General features: G+C 34.4%; 1 protein-coding gene across 6 annotated transcripts in view; it reads right to left on the bottom strand.

Annotated features, from left to right (window-relative positions):
• Positions 1-19,389, bottom strand: part of LOC127860220 (uncharacterized) — a 47,366-nt gene extending 27,977 nt beyond the window's left edge. For 3 of the 6 annotated variants that reach the window (XM_052398143.1, XM_052398142.1, XM_052398144.1), the window contains exons 1-13: positions 18,891-19,320; positions 10,401-10,538; positions 9,912-10,016; positions 7,300-7,446; positions 5,461-5,579; positions 4,549-4,708; positions 4,307-4,392; positions 3,333-3,486; positions 2,897-3,072; positions 2,088-2,208; positions 1,475-1,679; positions 882-975; positions 21-256 (exon numbers count right to left, since the gene is read on the bottom strand). In XM_052398143.1, the coding sequence (XP_052254103.1) occupies positions 21-256; positions 882-975; positions 1,475-1,679; positions 2,088-2,208; positions 2,897-3,072; positions 3,333-3,486; positions 4,307-4,392; positions 4,549-4,708; positions 5,461-5,579; positions 7,300-7,446; positions 9,912-10,016; positions 10,401-10,538; positions 18,891-18,981 (1,832 nt within the window). In that variant the 5' untranslated portion in view covers positions 18,982-19,320. Of the gene's footprint in view, positions 1-20; positions 257-881; positions 976-1,474; positions 1,680-2,087; positions 2,209-2,896; positions 3,073-3,332; positions 3,487-4,306; positions 4,393-4,548; positions 4,709-5,460; positions 5,580-7,299; positions 7,447-9,911; positions 10,017-10,400; positions 10,539-18,890 lie in introns of all 6 variants that reach the window. The other 3 variants (XM_052398141.1, XM_052398139.1, XM_052398146.1) reach the window with 3 other exon arrangements.
• Positions 19,390-21,857: the final 2,468 nt, after the last annotated feature.

Raw genomic sequence — 21,857 nt, 5'->3', positions numbered from 1 at the left:
TTTCAAATTTAAGTTTTTACCCAAGTTTTGCCTTGATAACTCCCATGCTGATGTTGTGTCCCTGCTGGAAACTGTCCACGGTGAACTTGAACGTAGACGAAGCCGGGTCCAAGTAGACCTTCTTCAGACCGAACCCTTCGTCACCAACATTCATCTCCGCGGACCACGTGAAGTTGACGCATGCGCATGGATCGGGGCCTATGTTGCATGGTCCCGTGGTGAGAGTGATATTACACGTGGGGTTGATGTGGTCCTCCTGTGCGTGAATAAATGTACACGTGAGTTTTATTTATTACATTTAACGAATGTCACAGGTGTTTAAACTACAAATATGATTCCAATAAACTAGTTTCAAAATGAAATAAAGAATGTTTCTCGAATGCATTTAGGCATTTATTACTTTACTGGAAATGTTTTAAGGTTTACACACTCAAACAAAATTCTCTGAACATAAGTAAAATACTGTAAAATTATATTTCATGGTTTTACCGATCCACAAATCTAACACAAACACTTAGGAAATTGACCGACGCAAATTCCTTCTTTTTACCCCAGAAAAATCAACGATCCACGAATGTAAGTGTCCCCAAACATCACGAAATTAAATGCCGACGAATATGTTTGATTTTACAGCATTATATATTACACGTAAAACTTGAACAACCATTTCCAATCATTGTTTCTTCTTAAAGTTTTCACCCTAAAAGGACTTTTCCGTAACCCTCCAAGGGTCTTAAGTCGAATAGTTAAATTTCTTTTGCTATACAAGTCTCCCTTTTTACATTTTCAGCGTACCGTCGCGACGTCATATGCAACCCGAAAACAAACTGCCAAATATGGGCCATATTTGGCAGTTTGTTTTCGATTCTGTTTGTACTTACATGCTCTGTGACTGTAAATCTGCGGATGTCGAACTGCCCTGACTGGAACGTCATTGAACCCATCACAAAAGGCTTGGCATTGATAGTCACGGTGCTGCAAATATTAACAAGCTGGATTCATTTAGTTTGAAGGGAGGTGTTGTGGTGTAGGTAGCAGACCTTGCTCCAAACTTAATCAAATAAAACTAAATTAGTTATTAAATAGTTGAAAATCTAGTTTTGTCACATGCTCAAATTTCTGGTTTTAATTACATATTATCAGATTGAAGTTTACATATACTGTAAAACGTGTACATATTATCCGCTTGGAATGCGTCTTTACGGTCATTATATCAAGAGATTGACAGAAAACGTACATTCTATTATAAAAATGGAGGAATAGTCGAGTGCGCTATCTTAGGATATCTCTGGTCATTTGAGTTACCGGTACTTTTGTATTTAAACAAATATACACCTTGCAAATTTTCACTTTGTGCCAAAACAATTGCACACAATTAATAAGAAGTTTTCATTACACACAGTAAATGGTACACTTATAGCTTCACATTTATTTGTGTATTTTTGACGTACAATTATCATGTCGAGATACTTACGTTGTTACACCGCCTTTCGGCCCGCCCTTTATGGTAAAAGTTCCAGACTCGTTCATTCCAGCCTTTATATTATACGAATGAATGTTAGGATCTAGAGCGAAGTGTTGGTCGTCTTCAATTCTCACGTCGATGCCCTGTTCATCGGCACCAGCGTTCTGCACCGTGAATGGGATGTCTAACGTCTCGTTTGCCCACAGTATTACCCCTGATCATAATTTATTTAGAAATTGTTCTCGCAAAATGTCTTGTTCATGATAATAAATTAATAATAATTAGTCCAGACAGTTAAGGTTTTGAAAATAAGATAGCTTTCAAAAAACACTTAAATACGACATTGATTGATAAGTGTGTATGTATTGAAATAACTGATATGAAGTGAATCACCAAATTAAAAAATTGTTTACAACCACGATATCCTTAAGTAAGGATCAGTAGTTAAATTAAGAACGTTTGTAGTTTGCTTTGTCTATATTTTTGGTAGTTTGTTAGTTACATGGATAAAACGGTCAGTGTTTTTATTTGGTAATTTTCCCCAAATTCATTTTGCTGATCATTCATATTGTACTCTCAAATATTTTATAAATGACAAAAAAAGTATTTACGAAGTTATTACCTGTGAGCGGAGGTATGAACAACCGTAAGGTCACAGGAGTGATGAGATTTGGGTCCAGTCTTTTAAATGTATGTTTTGTTGGGGATGAATTATCTGATCCTTGAATTGCAACCATAAACGGCTGTAAGAATAAACATTTGTCTACTAAGTTATATGGATATATATTCAATGTCATGTAATCTGACAAAAGCAAAGTGTAGTAAAAGAAAAAAAAGAATGCACAATACACATGCGAACGGACAACATTTTGAACCGTTTTTATATTGACTATTCTAGTTATTTAATTTTACCTTTTAAATAATTAAAATTCAAATTGTATGGTCACTTTTAAATGTCCCCGGATCGATAGATCGGGGGTGTTTTTTTGGCCTGTCTGTCTGTCTGTCTGTCATTCATTGTGTGTGTCCCAAAACTTTAACCTTGGTTAAAGTTTTGCGATAACTTTTCCAATATTGAAGATAGCAACTTGATATTTGGAATGCATATGTATCTCATGGAGCTGCATATTTTGAGTGGTGAAAGGTCAAGGTCAAGGTCATCCTTCAAGGTCAAAGGCCTTAAAAACTAATTCAAAGGAAGTAATAAGCTTTAAAAGGGAGATAATTTTTAAACCTGCCAAATGATATATTGAAATTTTATTTCAAAGCGGCGCAATAGGGGGCATTGTGCTTCTGACAAACACACCTCTTGTCATTATAACACGCACGTTCTAAAATTATTCAAAATGTATTTAGTTTATATTTCTTTTTCAACGTATGCAAAATAACATAAAATTCTTTATACATAGTGTTCTTAGGCATGCTAAGTACCTCAACTGGAATTGTTATATTTGCGGTGAAAATGGATTGTCCTCTTCTTCCACCAACATTTTGTAACACTCCGAAACCTTTAGGACTTTGGCTGTCTCTGATCATTAGTAAAACCGACTGCACCTTAGAAAGCTTTGCGTATTCTGGTACCTCAACAACCATTTTGTAAAGTACACCTGAAAAAAGATTGTCTTAGATCGTACCTCTAGTGCCCTATACATGTTGTTTATTATAGTTACAATCTTCTAACATGACAACACAATAGCGCATTACTTGTACTGTTATTGTATTGAAAAACATGCTTCGTCCATTTGCTTTCAATTTATGAATATGTATCTGTTAAAAATAACATGCGGTAAGTACAATTTTAATGTTATTGGCATATAGTTGTGTATTTGTAAATATTGCATTCTCATTCGCAAAGGGAACGTCTTACCGGAGATGGGTCTTCCCTTTATTTCATATTCACCGAAACCGCCAGGTCCAGGCTCTACAAATTTGTGTGTGAAATCCACTGGGCTAATGGCCTGTATTGTGACGTCCCATAAATTGCTGTCCATTTTCATAATTTTCCAAATTCCGTAATCTGCCTGTGAACAAACAAAGTACAGTGTGTTAATGATTTTCGCATCCATACCAATTGTCTAAGTATAAAGGGGCCATAATTCTGTCACACACCGGAAAAACTTTGCTTAACGTAACCAAATTAAGTACCCTTTTTCTGTAAGATTTTCTTATTTGAGAAACACTTAAAAGGCTAATGTTTAAAAATAGTGTGATTATTTTTGCTTAAAAGATGTTCTATTTTTTCATAATGACATTTATGTGCATAGTTGAAATACCTTTGGCATTTTTACTTTTTTCCATATGAATTCTCGTTTTCCCATGGGATTTTCCTTTTACCCATGGGATTTTTCTCCATGCTTTCTGCATGGGAAAAAATCCAATTGGATTTTGTATTAACGATTTGATTAAGCTTTGTTATCGATTTAATCATTGTAAACGATTTGTGCTGATTTTCTACATTAACAATTATACAGTCCTTAAATATTTACATGCCCGAAGAAAACTCTCTTAATTTTTTTTTCCAAAATTCTCATGTTTTTTCCCATTATGAAAAAATCCCATTATGAGAAAATCCTATGGGGAAATAAAAAAAATCCTATAGAAAAAATAGAAAATACGTTGAACAAAAAAAATTATTAAAGAAATGGAAATATATAAACCACCAATAACTAATTGGTCACAAAGAAGCATTTTATTGCATACTTTATCTAAATATGCATATCTGAAAGAAACAAGACCTATGTTTGTGAAACACCATGTCCCCCACTGCTCTTTGAAGTCGCACAGTTATCGTTTAGTTGTCATTATTTAATTCAACTACACAATAATGGTATCATCTTGTACCTGTGTGATGTTGATTTCTAGTAGAGCTACAACCGATCCAGCAGACACAGAGCCGATACTTGTAGGCCTTGCAGAAGATGGCGTACCTTAAACACATTTTTAGCGTTGTATCAAATCTTGTGTGTGATAAAACAATATTCCGACTTTTACTACACATGCTGATTGTCAGATTACGACAGCTTTTACAAGAGCAAGACCTATGTTGGATAATATGAAGAAAGCACTTGTATTTTCTGTTCTACCTGATGGTGTCATTGCGATTACAACAGGCTGTGCCCTCTCCGCTTGCACGCGTACGATCAACTGCGTTATGGTATCATCAACAAACACCATAAAAGATGTCCCTGGTGCACCGCTGTAGGAGAGGCGCATTAAATTCACTCGATTACTTTGTAAGCTTTGCTGAAATAATAAAAACAAACAAATTGTAGACAAACGTTTCGTTGGCATGTGTTGATAAAATCATGTGTTATATAATAATAAAAGATGTCCCTGGTGCACCGCTGTAGGAAAGGCGCATTAAATTCACTCGATTAGTTTGTAAGCTTTGCTGAAATAATAAAAACAAACAAATTGTAGACAAACGTTTCGTTGGCATGTGTTGATAAAATCATGTGTTATATAATAATAACTTATATTTAAACTAGTGCATTTTAATAATTCAATGATTATTTGGCCCAATAGTTTTAAGTTGCAAACATGAAGAAGATATAAACCTACAACACTGCCATTATAATACTCTCATCCATGTAACGATGGTCTAAGATTCAGGATAACGAGTTGTGACAACGCAGCTATTAACCTCATTGATATAATCATATGGGGATATAAAACCATTTTCATTTTCTTGATGTCAAAATTTTGACGCCAGTTATATAGCTAGCCAATATTGATCTGGTAGTGACCTTAATGGCTAAATAAATAAAATAACGTACCATTTTAAATACAAAATACATGTTCGTAGTAGAAACGATTTCAATCGATGTAATCGAATCTCGCTAACTACCGGTATATCATAATGGTTTTATGTTATTCGTGCAAAAAGTGAAAAATACGAATGAAAAAAGGAAACAACCCATTCGTAACATTAATGATAATAGATTTCACGAGTGCAAATTCAATATTGTAGGGCTATATCAAACAGCTGCACTTACAGTGATGATGTTTACTGCGCTTCCGATGTTGTTCTTGTCTGTGGTAATCACGGAGCCCCCCGAAACGTTTGCGAGCAGTTGATAGAAGTTGACGGACGATTGCCGGCGTTGTCGTCCGCCTACGTGGAGTGAACGGTATTATTATGCATAGCAACAGTGGCATCATGGATCACGGGGATCTTTAAGAAAAACACTCGACAAACTATAACTGTATACAAGGGATACAACTGTCAAATTTCCTGCCCAACACTATGGTATGAACAAAAGCAAACAATTCGCTTCCAAATGCACTAATTACACCAAATAAACGGTATACAAACAGCCAATTGATTTATCTTTCAGAAAATAAACACTTGGCAATTTACCTACGATATTTCATTACATGAAAACAAAACATTTCATTCAAAAAGTTCTAAAATCCTTTCATGAACACAGGTGTGCACATCTGAAAACTGATAATTTTTGTTGTAATTTTCATATCCCTTTTGAAATTAACAACTTTTGAAGGTACATAAACATTGACTAGTTTCTTTTCATACTTTAATAGAACATTATTACAATAAAATGTGAGGTTTTTTTGCTAGAAATTCGTATACAACTGCTTTAATGTCTCAATAACAATAGTTTACTTTCATTTTGGATAATTCACAACATGTTTTACAGACATGCGATTTGATTGGTTAATTCTCAACTGCAGTAAACATCCAGCCAATCACGTTACATTACTTAACAAATTGTATACTAGTATACACGCTTGAAGCTGGTAGAAAGTGTAAACAATGTAATATTTACGGTGTTTCAACACATATGCAGTTACATGCCATCATAAAAATTGTCTACTTTGATTTATGAATAGTCTTTGGATTATAAAACAAGGTAAACTTTGCTCAACTTCTCAGTATTATTTAATTTTGGAACAACATGTGTCAAAGTGGTTGTGCACGTCTGTGTCAAAGTTAGAAATTTTTAAAATTTTTCATGAAACTACCGTTTCAAACAAAACTATTATCAAATTTACTGCTATAAATATAGTTATATTCTGAATGATAAATGTCTTGGCTGTTCTTATACAGTTTATTTTCGTGCAATTATTGCTTTTAGATGCGAATATTTTGCTTTTGTTCAGCCCATGTTGTTGTGCAGGTAATTTGACAGTTGTATCCCTTGTATATATTTGTAGTATGTAGAGTATAATTCTTAAAGGTTCCGTTGTCATGGATCATCGTTAATTACAATGGGTAATTCTCACCATGCACTAGTATTTAGATTTTATTACTTTTAACAACGCTTTCTGATGTGTATAGACGCTTAATGCAGCTTTCCCGCAAATCTCGTTCTGCTGAGCAAGTTTAGATGAATATCCATTTTTATTGAAATCAAATGTTGATAGGTTTTACGACTTGAATTCCCATGACTCGTGCATATATGTAAAGAAATTTAGCCTGGATAAATAACATAAACGTGAGTTAAGATGAAAGTTTTTTGTCGCATCCCGTTTTATGTAGAGAAATGTTTGCGTAGAATTGCATGCTACAATTCATTATATCACTTCAGCGTGTACGATAAACATATGTAAATGTTCACTATCCTCTAGTGCAGTCTACCAGTGTGAATAATTTAAACCAATCATTAACTTTTTGACCGCTTTAAAAAAATATCGTTCAATTGTTTCTAATGTACATGCCCTTTAAAGTGCAATTACAAAAGGTTATTGTTATGTCATTCCTGATTGCTTCTTAAACTGTATTTCATAAAGGCTTCAAAATGTCAAAACTAAAGACCTTTTTATATGCAATAAAGTATGTGGAATGCATGCGTGTCGGGCATGGGCTTTCTTGCCTGATGTAACCGGAAGTCGTATGACGTCAACCCTGATGGTGCTTCCTCGGAGGAAGGCCAGTGCCATGTCAGTGTCTACTGTCATTTCCGCTTCATGTTCGTCTACGACCAGCAGCAGGTGCGAGTTCCGTTCGCTGATGTATGCCACTGTGGGTAAAGGTAAAAGTTGGTCATTAACCAATGGGGCTTTGTTAGACTTGCCGAAATAAGACTTCATTTTGGAGATATTTTAAGCATGCTGTTTGGTAAGCGAAGTGGTTGGAGCACCGACTTCTTCTCGTCTGGGTAACACTAGTTCGTATACGTGCAACTGTTATTTTGTATAAGCGTTACTCGTGTACTGTCTAACAAAATATCGATCTTATTTTAAATTAAATAACTGAATACATTATATGTGCTTGTACACATTATTTTGTTTGTGGCACATCAACATACATGAATATGTGTTAAATGTATCATTTCTGTGTTGTTGTTTTTTTCAACAAGATAATTATAGTCCCTTTATAACCACACAACACACCGTTATCTAATTGATATGCATGAGCAGGGCATCGTAGGTGAGTATATCTATTATAAAATTTTATCCGTCACAGAACAATTCTTTTATAGTTGATGTAACTTTCAAAACGTTTCATGAAGCCCAATCAGTCAGTCATTTTACACATGTTCTAGTGAAACCTACTTTGCCTTGAAAGTATAAAGTAACGGTCAATCAGCGGATTCGAACCATTGACATTTTTTCCGCAGGTGTTGCACAACTTTGAAGAAAAAGTAACTACGCCAGGAACGACCCCCCCCCCCCCACACACACAGCATTAGACCACACCGACATTGAATAACTTTCACCAAAAACTAAATACCGGTAGACTGAAATCGCAATCCAATTTCGTCCCAATGTTCGTAAGTCTTGTATGGTAATTAGGCAGGAGTGCGCAGTATGGACCGCCTTCGCTGTCGTATAATATCAAAACTTGTGATATTACGTCAATCTGACTGTGCATGAATGCATGTAACCATCATATATATGCATAATCACAATATATAAATGCATTATTTCAATATATAGAGATAAAGCATTAATATATAAAGATATAATTTTCTTATATATAGATAAAATGTAAAAATATACAGATACGAATGTATTATTCACAGATAATCTTCCATTGTATAAAGGCATTACTTCTTTATATGAAGGCAAAATATCTTTATATGAACATAAATCATTATGTAATAATGATTACGAATATTTTCTCATTATATATAGGCATAACTTGTTTATATAAAGGCCAACTATCTTTATATAAACATAAATCGTAATTATATAAACACATATCGTCTTAATATGCAGATAAAATTTGAAAAATACGCTAAAATCTTAAAATAATTTATGTAAATATGTAATCTCAACACGTAAAGATAAATTTATAGTACATTAAAATTTTAATGTTTTGTATGATCCTAAAGAGTTGTTTTTTAAGATAATTACGTTATTACATAAATCCATACTAAGTTAAGATGCTGATGTACATCGAAATAAATTATATTAATACAAAATTTCGTAAGCAATATATATAATCTTAATGAATTAAAGATAACATTAAATATACGAAGCTTTTATTACACACGGGAGAAAATTTGTTTTGCATCATTCACAACAATGGATATGGATTTGATACTTGAGCGACTTTGAGAGGAAGAAGGAGTGATACGGCGCTTCAGACAGGAGAAGATAACAACGGACATCATATCACTTACGTCACTGTACGACTTTAATTGCTTGGGTGTATTTAATGATAAAACAACTATCATGAAATTGCGTGTTTAATGTATTTGTTACCAGAGCAATCCGTGGTAACATAATACTTATATATGTTCATATAAAGATCTTTTGCCTTTATATACAGTAGTAATGTCTATATATAATGAAAGATTATATATCTATACATCAGAAAGTTATATCTTTGTATATTAATGATTTATCTGCATACATTCAAAATATGTATTTATATATTATGAGTATGCATATATATAATGGTTACAGGCATTCATATAAAGATATTTTGCCTTGATATAAAGAAGTAATGCCTTTATTTAATGGAAGATTTTATATCTATATATAAGACAATTATATCTTTATATTTTAATGCTTTATCTGTATATATTCAAAAAATATATTTATATATTGTTATTATATATATAATGGTTACAGGCATTCATATAAAGATTTTTGCCTTCATATAAAGAAGTAATGCCTTTATATAATGGAAGATTATATGTATATAATACATTCGTATCTGTATATTTTTTACATTTTATCTATATATAAAAAAATATATCTTTATATATTACTGCTTTATCTCTATATATTCAAATTATGTATATATATATATATTGTGATTATGCATATATACAAAATGGTTACAGGCATTCATGCACAGTCAGATTGACGTAATATCACAAGTTTTAGTATTATAAGACAAAGAAGGCGTTCCATAGCGCAGTCTCAGGCGCCTATGAACATCATAATCTTCGAAATACACACAAATATCATACGACCAAATTCTGGCCATGACGTGTCGCATATAACAGTAAATCTGCGTATTCGAACCTACCGTTCAGAAGGTCCTGAGAGATGCTGACATTCTTGGAATGATGAACCGACTCGCGCAGAAGGTGGTGCAAGGCGTCGGCATCTCGTACAATGCTTATTGGGTTCCCTGAAATACATAGCAGGTTTATTTACGAGCCTCGCTCTGGGAAAAGTGGGCAAAATGTACGTGCGTCAAGTCTTGTCATAGATTAGCTTTGCAGTCTGCAAAGGCTATTCAGAGACGACACTTTTCACATTTACGGATTTTTTCTTTTTAAGGAAATCTCTTCTAAACGAAAATCCAGATGAAAGTTTCGTCCCTGATTAGCCTGTGCGGACTGAATTCATCAGCATTTAGCTTATATATTTAACAGCAGTCTTCACTGAATGGTCTTTTTGACACTCGTTACATGAAGTGAGCACATAAGTTGGTTGTGTTTTCAACGTAAAACATGTTGAATCCCAATCACATTACTTTTACTGAAGCACAATGTTGCATGCTGAAACCTACCCGCGAATTTTACGATCACGTGACCGTACGTTTCTATGTGGTCTAGCAGCAGATCAGTCAACGAGTCGGGTATCTCTCGCACGTGCAGTACGTATATGGAGCCGGAAATCCGGTAGTCGTCTAAGCGGTCACCCACGCCTGAAATGCACAAAGTAGACACTTGGATATTACCAAAAATACCCTGCTTAATTTGCATGGTAATGGAGCCAGAAATTCGCATCTTAACGAAGTGCACCCCTGTGGTTTAAATACAGCTGTTAGTTTTTATGGTAATGTCGTTGAAATACCGGCAGAGGAACCAAAGTAATAATAGGAATATCGATGAAATACGCGCATCGGAAACAACTAATTGGAATTTCTATGAAATACGCGCATCGGAAACTAATACTGGGAATATCAATGAAATACACGCATCGGAAACGAATTAGGATATTGGTGAAATACACGCATCGGAAAATAATAGTGGGAAATAACAATTTTGCTCAATTTGGTTATGTTTGGAAAGTACATATGTATAAAGAACATTAGGAAACTAACAATTATTTTAGTGTCTTTATAGCTATTAATACAGTTGACACGGATTCGGTTACTCTCTATGAATCATCATAGAGATGATAACATGTGATTTAAATACGCACAGTAGTAACATGAATGCAAAAGAGAATAGGCTATTTCGCTGACACATCGATTCAGCGGGAAGGAAACATTAATATTAATATTTAAAAAAAACAAGAGCTGTCAGAAGACAGCGCGCTCGACTATTCGAGTGCTTGACAGTATAACGTAAGCCATGATGGGGAAATTGTTCATATTCAATAAGTTATAAGACGATCTTTCAAAAATAAAAAAGGAAAAAAAAAATATAGGGGGTAGGGGGGTTGAGAGGGGGTATAATGTGGGATGTGGTCATTTATTAGGCGATCTTTCAAAATAAAAAAAGGAAAAAATAAATATTTTTTCTTTTTTTTTGGGGGGGGGGGGGGGATTCTGGATTGGGGCGTGGGGTATTGTTTGGGTGGAATCCATTGTGGTATTCAGGTAAGTGTTGTTTTGTCAAAGTATAAATAAAATCTGATCATAAATAAAGATGTTATGGCAATTTTAGCAAAATTTAATAAGTATAAAAGGGCCCATAATTCTGTCAAAATGCATGATACAGTTGTCTGCTCTTGTTTATAGGTTGGGATCATGTTGGTTAACAAGTATGCAAAATATGAAAGCAATATGTCAAGGGACATAGGAAATATTTGGGGTAGAACGCAAACTTTAACATAGATTTATCAATAATATGCATATTCTAAGTATACAAGGGGCAATAATTATGTCAAAATGCTTGATAGAGTTGTCTGCTCTTGTTTATAGGTTGGGGTCATGATGGTTAACAAGTATGCAAAATATGAAAGCAATATGTCAAGGAACATTGAAAATATTTGGGGTAGTACGCAAACTTTAACATTTGCACGCAAACGGGAACGGCAACGTCCACGCCGGGGTGAGTAGGATAGCTCCACTGTATATATTTCATATATAATAGTCGAGCTTAAAATGCTTTACAGCGAAGTTATGTGGTTCATATATTAGTTTAAAGAATCAAGAACATCACATTAGTTTAAAGACACGAACAGCAAGACGCACGAGTGAACTTTGAAGGAAAAGTTGGTTGTTTAAGATAAGCCTAGTTGGTAAATCGAATTAATTCTCAGATTAATATAATTGTCAGAGAGATAGTTTCAAGATGTTGCATGGAGATCGAGGGTGTCATTGAGTTTGTTTTCATTTACGTAACCAATTAAAGTTTTTATTGTGTTCAAAATGGGCTAAAATGTTTGTAAAGTTGCACTTCAGCTAAAGTATGAAATTAAAAATGCATATGTCCGCAATTAAAATCTCAACAATCCACTTGCTGTATTTAAAGAAGAAAAACAAACACGAAACTTACGTATCCTTTATTTGTAAACTGATGTGGATGGATTTATTCATGATAAACTGCTGCATTAACTGTCAAAGATCTGAAGAGAAGGTCAGGGTGTCGAAAAGGCAAAACATCAACCTGATAGCAGGCTTACAAGGCGAACTCATTCGCCATTCATTGAGTCATTCGTGCAAATTGATGACACTTCAGTTATATAATTTACATTAGAAACATTCGTTGCGGAATTACTTAAACTTACTTTAAATGGTATTTCGTGTCATATATTAAGCAGAACACTCCGAATCTTCTAGTTTTAGCACGTTTAAATGCATTTTTGTTGACAGAAGTAACAATTTGTTGCAGTTTATGCATCAATATTGAACTAGGACCAATTAACACAGAGCCAACAGGTGTATTCTCGACTTTCGGTCTAGTTTATTTAGACAGTGATCTCTCGAGGTGTTAATTTATTTATTTTCTTCAAAGAAGCACTTTTCATTATTCCTGGCCCCGTATCTATAATTTAATAGCTGGATTGCTTTATTCCCCTAATATGTTGGTTAACAGAAATCAAAGGTGATAATTATGTGATGCACATTTCCCGATGTGCCCGTTTTGTTTGCAAATGAAAGCAAATCAAAAAGTGTTTGCACACTTCAGAATAGACATGTTTGATCCGAAATAAATTCTTCCTTTTTTGAAATACTTTTGACATATTTAAGAAGCGAGAATCATTCGTTTAAAATTGACTCATTTATATTATAGTAAACAACGTTAACTCGGATATAGTACAGAGACCTTTCGCATAATGAACATTAATTTGCGAATACAAATTACCTAAAATACAAAATATCAACGACACTGATAATTGTATGGTAGCGTCAGTTTTATGATTCATAAGATGTTCATTAAAGGGATCTTTTCACGCTTTGGTAAATTGACAAAATTGAAAAAAGTTGTTTCAGATTCGTAAGTTTTCGTTTTAGTTATGATATTTGTGAGGAAACAGTAATACTGAACATTAACCATGCTCTAATATAGCCATTATATGCATCTTTTGACGATTTTAAAACCTAAAAATTATAAAGCGTTGCAACGCGAAACGATGGAATAATTTGGAGAGTTCTGTTTTTGTCGTTAAATTTTGTGAAACTACGAAGATTGCTTATATAATGTATAAAATACGTCAAGAATGTGTACTCGGCGGAATAGCTCAGTAGGCTAAAGCGTTTTTACTTCAGGACTCTGGCAGGACTCCAGGGGTCACTGGTTCGAAACCTGCTCCGGGCAATGTTCTTTTCCTTTTTTAATTTTTTTCTTGATTTTTTACTGGAGCTTTTATGATCCAATGTTTACATTTATCAATATAAAGCATTTAATGAATAAGTTTAAAAAATGCCAAAATCTGTGAAAAGGCCCCTTTAAGAAAGATTACTGCAGTGATTTAATCAATCGTGATACATCGACTATCTCCGGAGTCCTCCGTAAGATAGATTGACTTTCTCCGTAACCTTCCGTAGATTGATATTGCGCGATACATCGTCTGCTGATCCAGAGTAAGTCTTAAGTTTTACCCCTAAAAACAGTAAACAGTCCCTGTCTACCGCAATTAACGCATGTTTCGACAACGCCATCATTAATTCTGAAAGAAAAGACATTTATTTCGCTGAAAACTCGTTTCGTTTTATATTAGAAATATGTTTACCTATACGCATGTTGGAAAGAGCTTGGTGCGAATATATTTTATAGTTTCCTGAACGCTTGAGGAATCAGATATCTACATTTGAAACGTTTAAACAAGACTTTTCATACTTCAAATTGTCCTATCTACCACCTACGTAGTTGTCCAGGAAAACGTTTGGCATTATGGGATATCCAAATCATGTATCGTGAATTAAGACGATATTTAAGGCATCATAATCAAATATTCCAAGAAAAATTGATAATCAAAACGCTGACAGCGTTGGAAGACGTAGTACGATACAATAAAATAATATCGATGATTACAATCGAGTGCTCAAATTTTCAACCAAAATGGCATTCTTTTTAAAATTAGTTAAGATTGTGCAATGGTATTTCGCTAATGATATTTGTTTTTTTTAGATCTTCCAGGCATATGAAATTTTAAAAAAAGCGTTATAAATGAGGAATTGAATATATTAATTGGCATTTTTTTTTCAAAGTATAACATATTGTCTGAATTAAAATAAGCCCCAGTTCGAAAGCTCTGAAAAAAGGCAGAAACTGATTCTGATGAACCATTTAAAATCGCATCAAAATCGTTCGAATAATGAAAATTATGCGAGTATAAATAGCATAGTTTTTACGCACGCAAACGAAAATCGAAACAGTAAAAAGCGTGAATATTTGTTTTAATAATGATCCTATTTAAAAACGTTTGTTCAAGGGCGGGTGCATCATCCTGACGCTACATACTTGTACCCGCCAGTATTCATTCGCAGAAATTTGCTAAACGAACATACATATTATGCATATGCCTTAATGTATTTGTTTCAAAAGATTAATTGTTGACTGAAAAAACAGTCGTTTTCTTTCGTGTGAATTTATCCAATTTGTGCATGCGCAGAAATGTTTCGGTATGCATGTGTTTAAAGCTTTCATTTTTAACGTGTTTAAGCATGTTTTAACGTATTTCCGGAATATTGGTGAATCGCTTTTCATCTTGTGCCCGGAGAAGATGGTTCGAATGTTCTTCAAATTTGTACGATACGCATTCTTTATATTGATAGCTTACTTGTAAACATATTAAATGGGACGTGAGATACAATTAAAGTAATTGCAATAAAGTAGCAATTATACGTAATTATCAAAAAAAAAGTATTCCAAGATTCGGTCGTCACTCAAAACACGTTTTGGAAGAGTTCTCGAAACCACTTCAGGTCGTCAAACAATCCATTCTGAACACGGGAGGACAAATAATTCGTGTAATTAACAAATATGTACGACATGATATTGTTTTTTTATTTTTAATAAAATCTCTCGATTTATTACCCCGTTAAGTACATAAATATAAAAATGTTTCAAACAAATAGTTGCTTATTGTCGTTTTTGTTAATCACTAGAAATAATTCGTGTAATTAACAAATATGTACGACATGATATAGTTTTTTTATTTTTAATAAAAACTCGATTTATTACCCCGTTAAGTACATAAATATAAAAATGTTTCAAACAAATAGTTGCTTATTGTCGTTTTTGTTAATCACTAGCTTCTACCTATTTATGAAGGCCAATGCATATGATAGCAACTTTGGTCAACTGTCTGACTGTTATAAATTTAGATTTTTATTCTCCACCAATGCAATTGTTCGAGATGTTGCCACAACCTGCTTCTTAATTTACAAAGTAGAAATGGAAAGCTGTATAGATAGTTTTAATATCGATGTACATATAAATTTCACTTTTTTGTTGTATATAACTTTTCTGTGCATGGTATATCTTAGATTGTCTTATATCATTTTATCTTAGTATAACTTTGCTGGCTTTATAGTTAACTTAACTATTTTATGTGCTTTAACAGGATGTTTTAGTGTAAGAAAGGGGCACCGCATTGTAAAGGCATTGCACATGCTAGTTTTAATTAATAAGTTATATTGTATGTATTTGAATGCTTACATTATAGTATCTTTTAGTTCACATATGAATGGCATGGTTAACCTTGTTTGTAAATAACAAATGTTGCATGTATGTGAAACCATGAGGAGACTCTAATAAAGATATTTATTAGTAACCTACTAAATACCTTGACTTAAAAAAGTCGAAGAGTCCGTGAGATTAATTCCTGACACCATCAGATCCCGGAAGAACGCGATGTGTAACCGGGTAGACCGCCGCGTGTTTTCCAGAACGCGGAAGTGTGATGATAGACAAGAATGAAAAAGTGAATGTTCCATGAAGAATGCAACGGGAACCAAAAATACCTGTGTAACATCGTAAGGTCGGTATATATCAATCACTTAGAAGTGCTAAGTTGATATTTTTTAGCATTTATATCAACAACCGACCCGATCCGCCAACAATTTGCTACACATTTGACTCATTTGGTATACGACGGTCCAGAATGTTGTGTGAATGAATGCGTAGATATCGACTTGTTTCTATCCTTGTTCGAAAACAAATTTCGAGTATTTTTATCATAATTTGTTATACTCTACTTCATCAATTAATATTTTAAATCATATATCAATTTTTATTAAATGCAACTGCGTTACGAATATGTACCGTAATTAATCGATAGTATTTTTGTTTTCTTATTTATTTTGTGAACTCGTTAACTAAGGGAACATTTAAAATTTACATGCAGTTCTGTTTCCTACTTATGTTATTTAATACCCGCAAGTGCGACCTACACAGGGTCCAAATAAAACTGGTCAGAATAACGCTATGGTCGTTTAAAATGCGTTCTGCAGACCATTGTTTATTAATAATTGACTTAAAGGGATCTTTTCACGCTTTGGTAAATTGACAAAATTGAAAAAAGTTGTTTCAGATTCGCAAATTTTCGTTTTAGTTATGATATTTGTGAGGAAACAGTAATACTGAACATTTACCATGGTCTTATATAGCCATTATATGCATCTTTTGACGATTTTAAAACCTAAAAATTATAAAGCGTTGCAACGCGAAACAATGGAATAATTTGGAGAGTTCTGTTTTTGTCGTTAAATTTTGTGAAACTACGAAGATTGCTTATATAACGTATAAAATACGTCAAGTATGTATACTCGGCGGAATAGCTCAGTAGGCTAGAGCGTTTTTACTTCAGGATTCTGGCAGGACTCCAGGGGTCACAAGTTCGAAACCTGGTCCGGGCAATGTTTTTTTCCTTTATTTAATTTTATTCTTGATTTTTTACTGGAGCTTTTACGATCCAATGTTTACATTTATCGATATAAAGCATTTAATTAATAAGTTGAAAAATGCCAAAATCTGTGAAAAGGCCCCTTTAAAGGCGTTTCAATTTCGGAGCTAATTCCTTGTCTGAGGTTGCATTGTGTGTAGATCCGAAGTGTGTCCAGCACTCCGACCAAATTAACATTCTAAACCGCACCTGTTCGAAATCCGCACCTGTCCGAAAACCGCACCTGTCCGAAAACCGCATATTTCTGGTATGGTCCCCACCGACCAAACTCACATGATGCCGGGAACAGGGAGTTCACCCAGGTCTATTTAATCATTATATATAATTAAACCACCCCCTCCCCTCCCGAATCCCGGGTATCATATCCAAATGTACTGGCAGCCATCGTGCACTAGGTGAAACGACCCTTCTTAAATTACTACAGCAATCTAATAAGTCATCTTTGATTACAACACCAAAACACATGATGATCTTATGGCGGTTTTCTGTTATGTCTAGTTTTATTTCGTCATTACATATTGGTGCGATGCCTGTGCCGGGTACCTGATGTACACAAATGTATATGTGTGCGTAGCGTAATAATAAACTTGAACTTTTCCGTATATAGATGGGTATACCCTTGAAATAGAGGTACTCTGCCTTTTTTATATTAACCCTTTTCATTGAAAATAACAGATAACGTTATGTTATGTGACTAATCTTATTTGATGAACACATGCATATAAGTCTTTAGTAAAGCTTCTATACCCAAATGTGTTACGTTTCTCAACCTTCTTAACGAATTTTGCGACAGTACGGTTATAATTCGTATAGGAAGAACTTTTCAACGATATTTGCATTTTAAAGTTGTTCAAATTCGAATTCTTCATAATTGGTCAACAATAATTTTATCTTAAACACTCTTTCATTTTGCTTTTTACCACAGAAGCGTTTTATCTGAAAACGCTTGTTTGTTGTAAACAACGCGCTTCAACGTTCCGTTATACGCGTTAAGGTATTTCAATTAACTAATAGTTTACGCTATACTTGAAATAGTTAATATTTGGGTTTATTAAAACTGTTCCTCAAACCAGGGAAAAACATTTGTCACGATGAACGAGCACGACGTTACAAATCGATATTTCCTGAATACATGCAAAACAAGAACATAAGGATAAAGAATCTTAAGAAACGCACCATAAATAACATAAATTAATTAACGAAATTTTTTGTTTACAAACATTCAATTTATAAATAATATTCCCATAATTAGTCGTTAAATTAATTTAATAAAAAACATTTATGCCGGGTTAGTCCGCAGCAATTATAGCTTATGGTATTTAATCAAATACTTGAATTTAAAAGAAAAATACACATACATAAATGGCATTTAAATGGTTCTTTTAGTTACTGAATTCAAATGCACCTTGTAGAATCGCGTTTTATCAACCTAACATAAGTATGTAACTTATTTATATGTAGCTATTCAAGACATTAAAACCATTATGCTCACGATATATTTATTCGATTAATAATTCACGAATATACATATTGAAAAAAAAGTTGACATAGTACGTTTAAGTCCATTTATATTTTATATATTTAAAAACTAAAAATTATTGTTAACTGGATAATATTTAAAAGTAGATAAAACCTTGTATACATTTCTTTCCTTAAATCATACTATTTGGGTAAAATGACCCCGAAGATTACTCACGTGAAATAATCTCCTGCGTTTGCCCCGGGGTCGAACAACAGTAGATCCATACCCCCAATACAAGGAGGGTAAATTTGAGTCCAGAATCCATCCTTCAAAGAGGATTGCACCAATATTCTGTTAAAGTTTGTTGTCTCAGTATAATGGTTACTACAGACAACTGCTTTAAAGTATAAAAAAAATGGTCTAATAATTGATTTAATAATAAGTTATTCTTAAAGAAGAAGTCGTCGATAGCCACACTTTTTAATTGTGCCTTTTTGTCTTAAATTAAAATTCCCGTGTTGCTGTGTTTCGGTTACTATTTGAAATGGAAGTCTTGGGGAAGTTTCGGGTAAAAGTCACGTGGTCGTCGTTCATTGGCCGACTTGTGTTCGCGTACATCATGCCTATCTTTAAGCGACTGAAAAAGCCGAGTGTTTGTGTACGACAGCGGTACCACCAGAGGCTTTTAAAAGAGTTATAAATTGTCTAAACATGGATCGGATTAGACGATTTCATATTTCATGTTCGGGTAATGGCGTTCAATGATACACGCAATATACAAGAGATAAGCGGCTTGAGAAGCACACTTGAGGCGTTCGACAACTTTCGCATTAAGATAGATGGCTGTACGAACAAGGGACACCTAGACAGCCAAAAACACGACCGCGTGACTGCAAGCCAAACATTCATTACATTCGATTACAATTGAAGATGTCATATTAAATATCAGTTATAAAGCATTAGTGTGTGGACACATTACCCGAGTTTGAAAAAAAATCACCCTAACAAATTTGCCAAATTTTGTCAAAGAAAAGGTCAGAGGAGTCGGCGTGTCGTCGTTATAAACGAATATCGATTGATTAAAAGCCTGGAGTAAGTTTGTATGAACTACACTCCTGTTCGAAGTGTTATTTAAGAAAAAGACAAGATTTGACAAAATGTCGCCAGCATTACATCGAATTAAAGGAATAATACCCATATTGTTTCTCGTGGCATATCGTTTTCGTTCCTTGAAGTAAGGTGCATTCCATTCGATCTGATATGATCTCCTGACTACCACACAAATTGGCCGGTACTAGTGGTATGAGTTCATTCAGTTTTTCGCCAAAACTAAATATTTTACCTAATTTATTTTTATGTGTCATTGTTGTGCGAATATTCCGAATTTTTGTTAAACATCAACTTACAACTTTGAACTACTCCTGTTTGACGCTCTGAAACCCACCCGCAATTTCGGGATACATCGACTATCTCCGGAATCCAAATGTAAGATCGATCCATGAACTAATTCGTCTGTTGATCCACAGCGCCCATCCGCATTTTTTACACTTGCACCAAATATATGTCCAAAAATAACTGTTTTGAATGGGGCATCACCTGGAGGCCAGAATGAGCTATCGACGATCTGTGCAAATGTTTAGATAGGCACTTCTGGCTTTCAAAATAGGTCTGAATTAAGTTTAAAGAGCAGACACAGGGGTCTTTGCGTACAAACCCCAGTGTTTCCATAACAAACCAAATATCATACAAGGATGTGCCCATTAGCGTAAGAACCTGTTTGTACAATCAACCTATCAATCATGACTTCACGAATTTACGGAAGTACTTGTCTATCACTATCAGCATATCAATAATTGTTTTATTCCTAAACAATAAACTATATATAACCAATAGTTCATTTAATCATTTAATCCATTCTTACCCACATAAATATATTCCATAGCAAACAGATAGAATCATAAATGTTCCCATTAATCATGTAACACCGGACTGCGTCCTTACTGTCGCCGGAGGGACGCAGTAAGCACGCAAGAGAACGCAGCGAGGACGGCGAAAATTGCTCAGGACGCGAGCCCACGGCGACCACTTCGAACATGTTCAAGGTGGTCGCCGAAGTCCGGCGTTTTACGGCGTTCTGTTAGGGACGTAAGAGAGACACAATAGTCGTAGTAGAGACGTGGTAGGGTCGCTGTAAGGTCGCCATGGACATCGTGTGGTCGCCGAACGCCAAACTTGATGATCTGATACGAGATGAAGCAATTGTGAAAATAAATCATTATGGCTCGTATATTATGTCATTATGGTAAACACGATGAATTACTTAAAATGCCAAGATTGTAACAGTTAAACCATGATTTCCAGATTAAGTGGGTAAACGTTTATTCATTAATCACGTTTAACATAATGGCCCCGTCACACCGGATTGGCGTCCTTACGTCGACCTAAGACTGTGTTTCTGGAAATTTCTGATTGTCGTAGTAAGGACGCCAATGACTTTTTCGGTAAAAATGATGTTTTTGCCTTGCCGTCACACCAGCGTCTTTTGCGTCCTCACGGCGTCCTTAATACGTCCCTCGCGACCTTACCGCGTTCTAATCAGCCGCCTTCTAAGAAAAATGGCTTAATACGTGTACGTTAAGTATCGTCCCTGATAAGTCTGTGTCGTCCACACAGCCAAATTACTTACTCAGTTAAAAGTAGTTTTTATTAACGGTATTAATGAAACAGTGAACCCATTTATATATGCTAGCGTCTATAAAAAAGGCCTTGGCAAACAGCGTAGACCCAGATGAGACGCCGCATGATGCGGCGTCTCATCAGGGTCTGCGCTGTTTGCTTAAAGGAATTTCTGTCAGAAATATTCTAAATATATAAATAAATATACTAGACATCCCTAATTTTGGAAATAAATTGATCCAGTTAGAAGGATGGGAGAGTCCACTAGGCATAAATGGGTTAAAAATGGACGTTATTTAACTGACGTTAGCTTCGCCTTTCACAAAAGCGCCTCCCGCGACGCCCTACTAAGAATACCATTCTCACACCCGACTTGAGACTCATATGTGTAGCAATGTGGTAAATTGTTAGCTTTATTGTGATTGATATTAACTAGCTATACATGTTTTCTATATTGTTATTGATATCAATTAATTCTTAATGTGTTCTATATTGTCATTGATATTAATTAACTCTAAATGTAGC

This window comes from Dreissena polymorpha, chromosome 15 (assembly GCF_020536995.1).
Source record: "Dreissena polymorpha isolate Duluth1 chromosome 15, UMN_Dpol_1.0, whole genome shotgun sequence".
Lineage (NCBI taxonomy): Eukaryota > Metazoa > Mollusca > Bivalvia > Myida > Dreissenidae > Dreissena > Dreissena polymorpha.
Note: the sequence above shows the minus strand (reverse complement) of the source record. Positions and strands in the feature narration are given on the sequence as shown.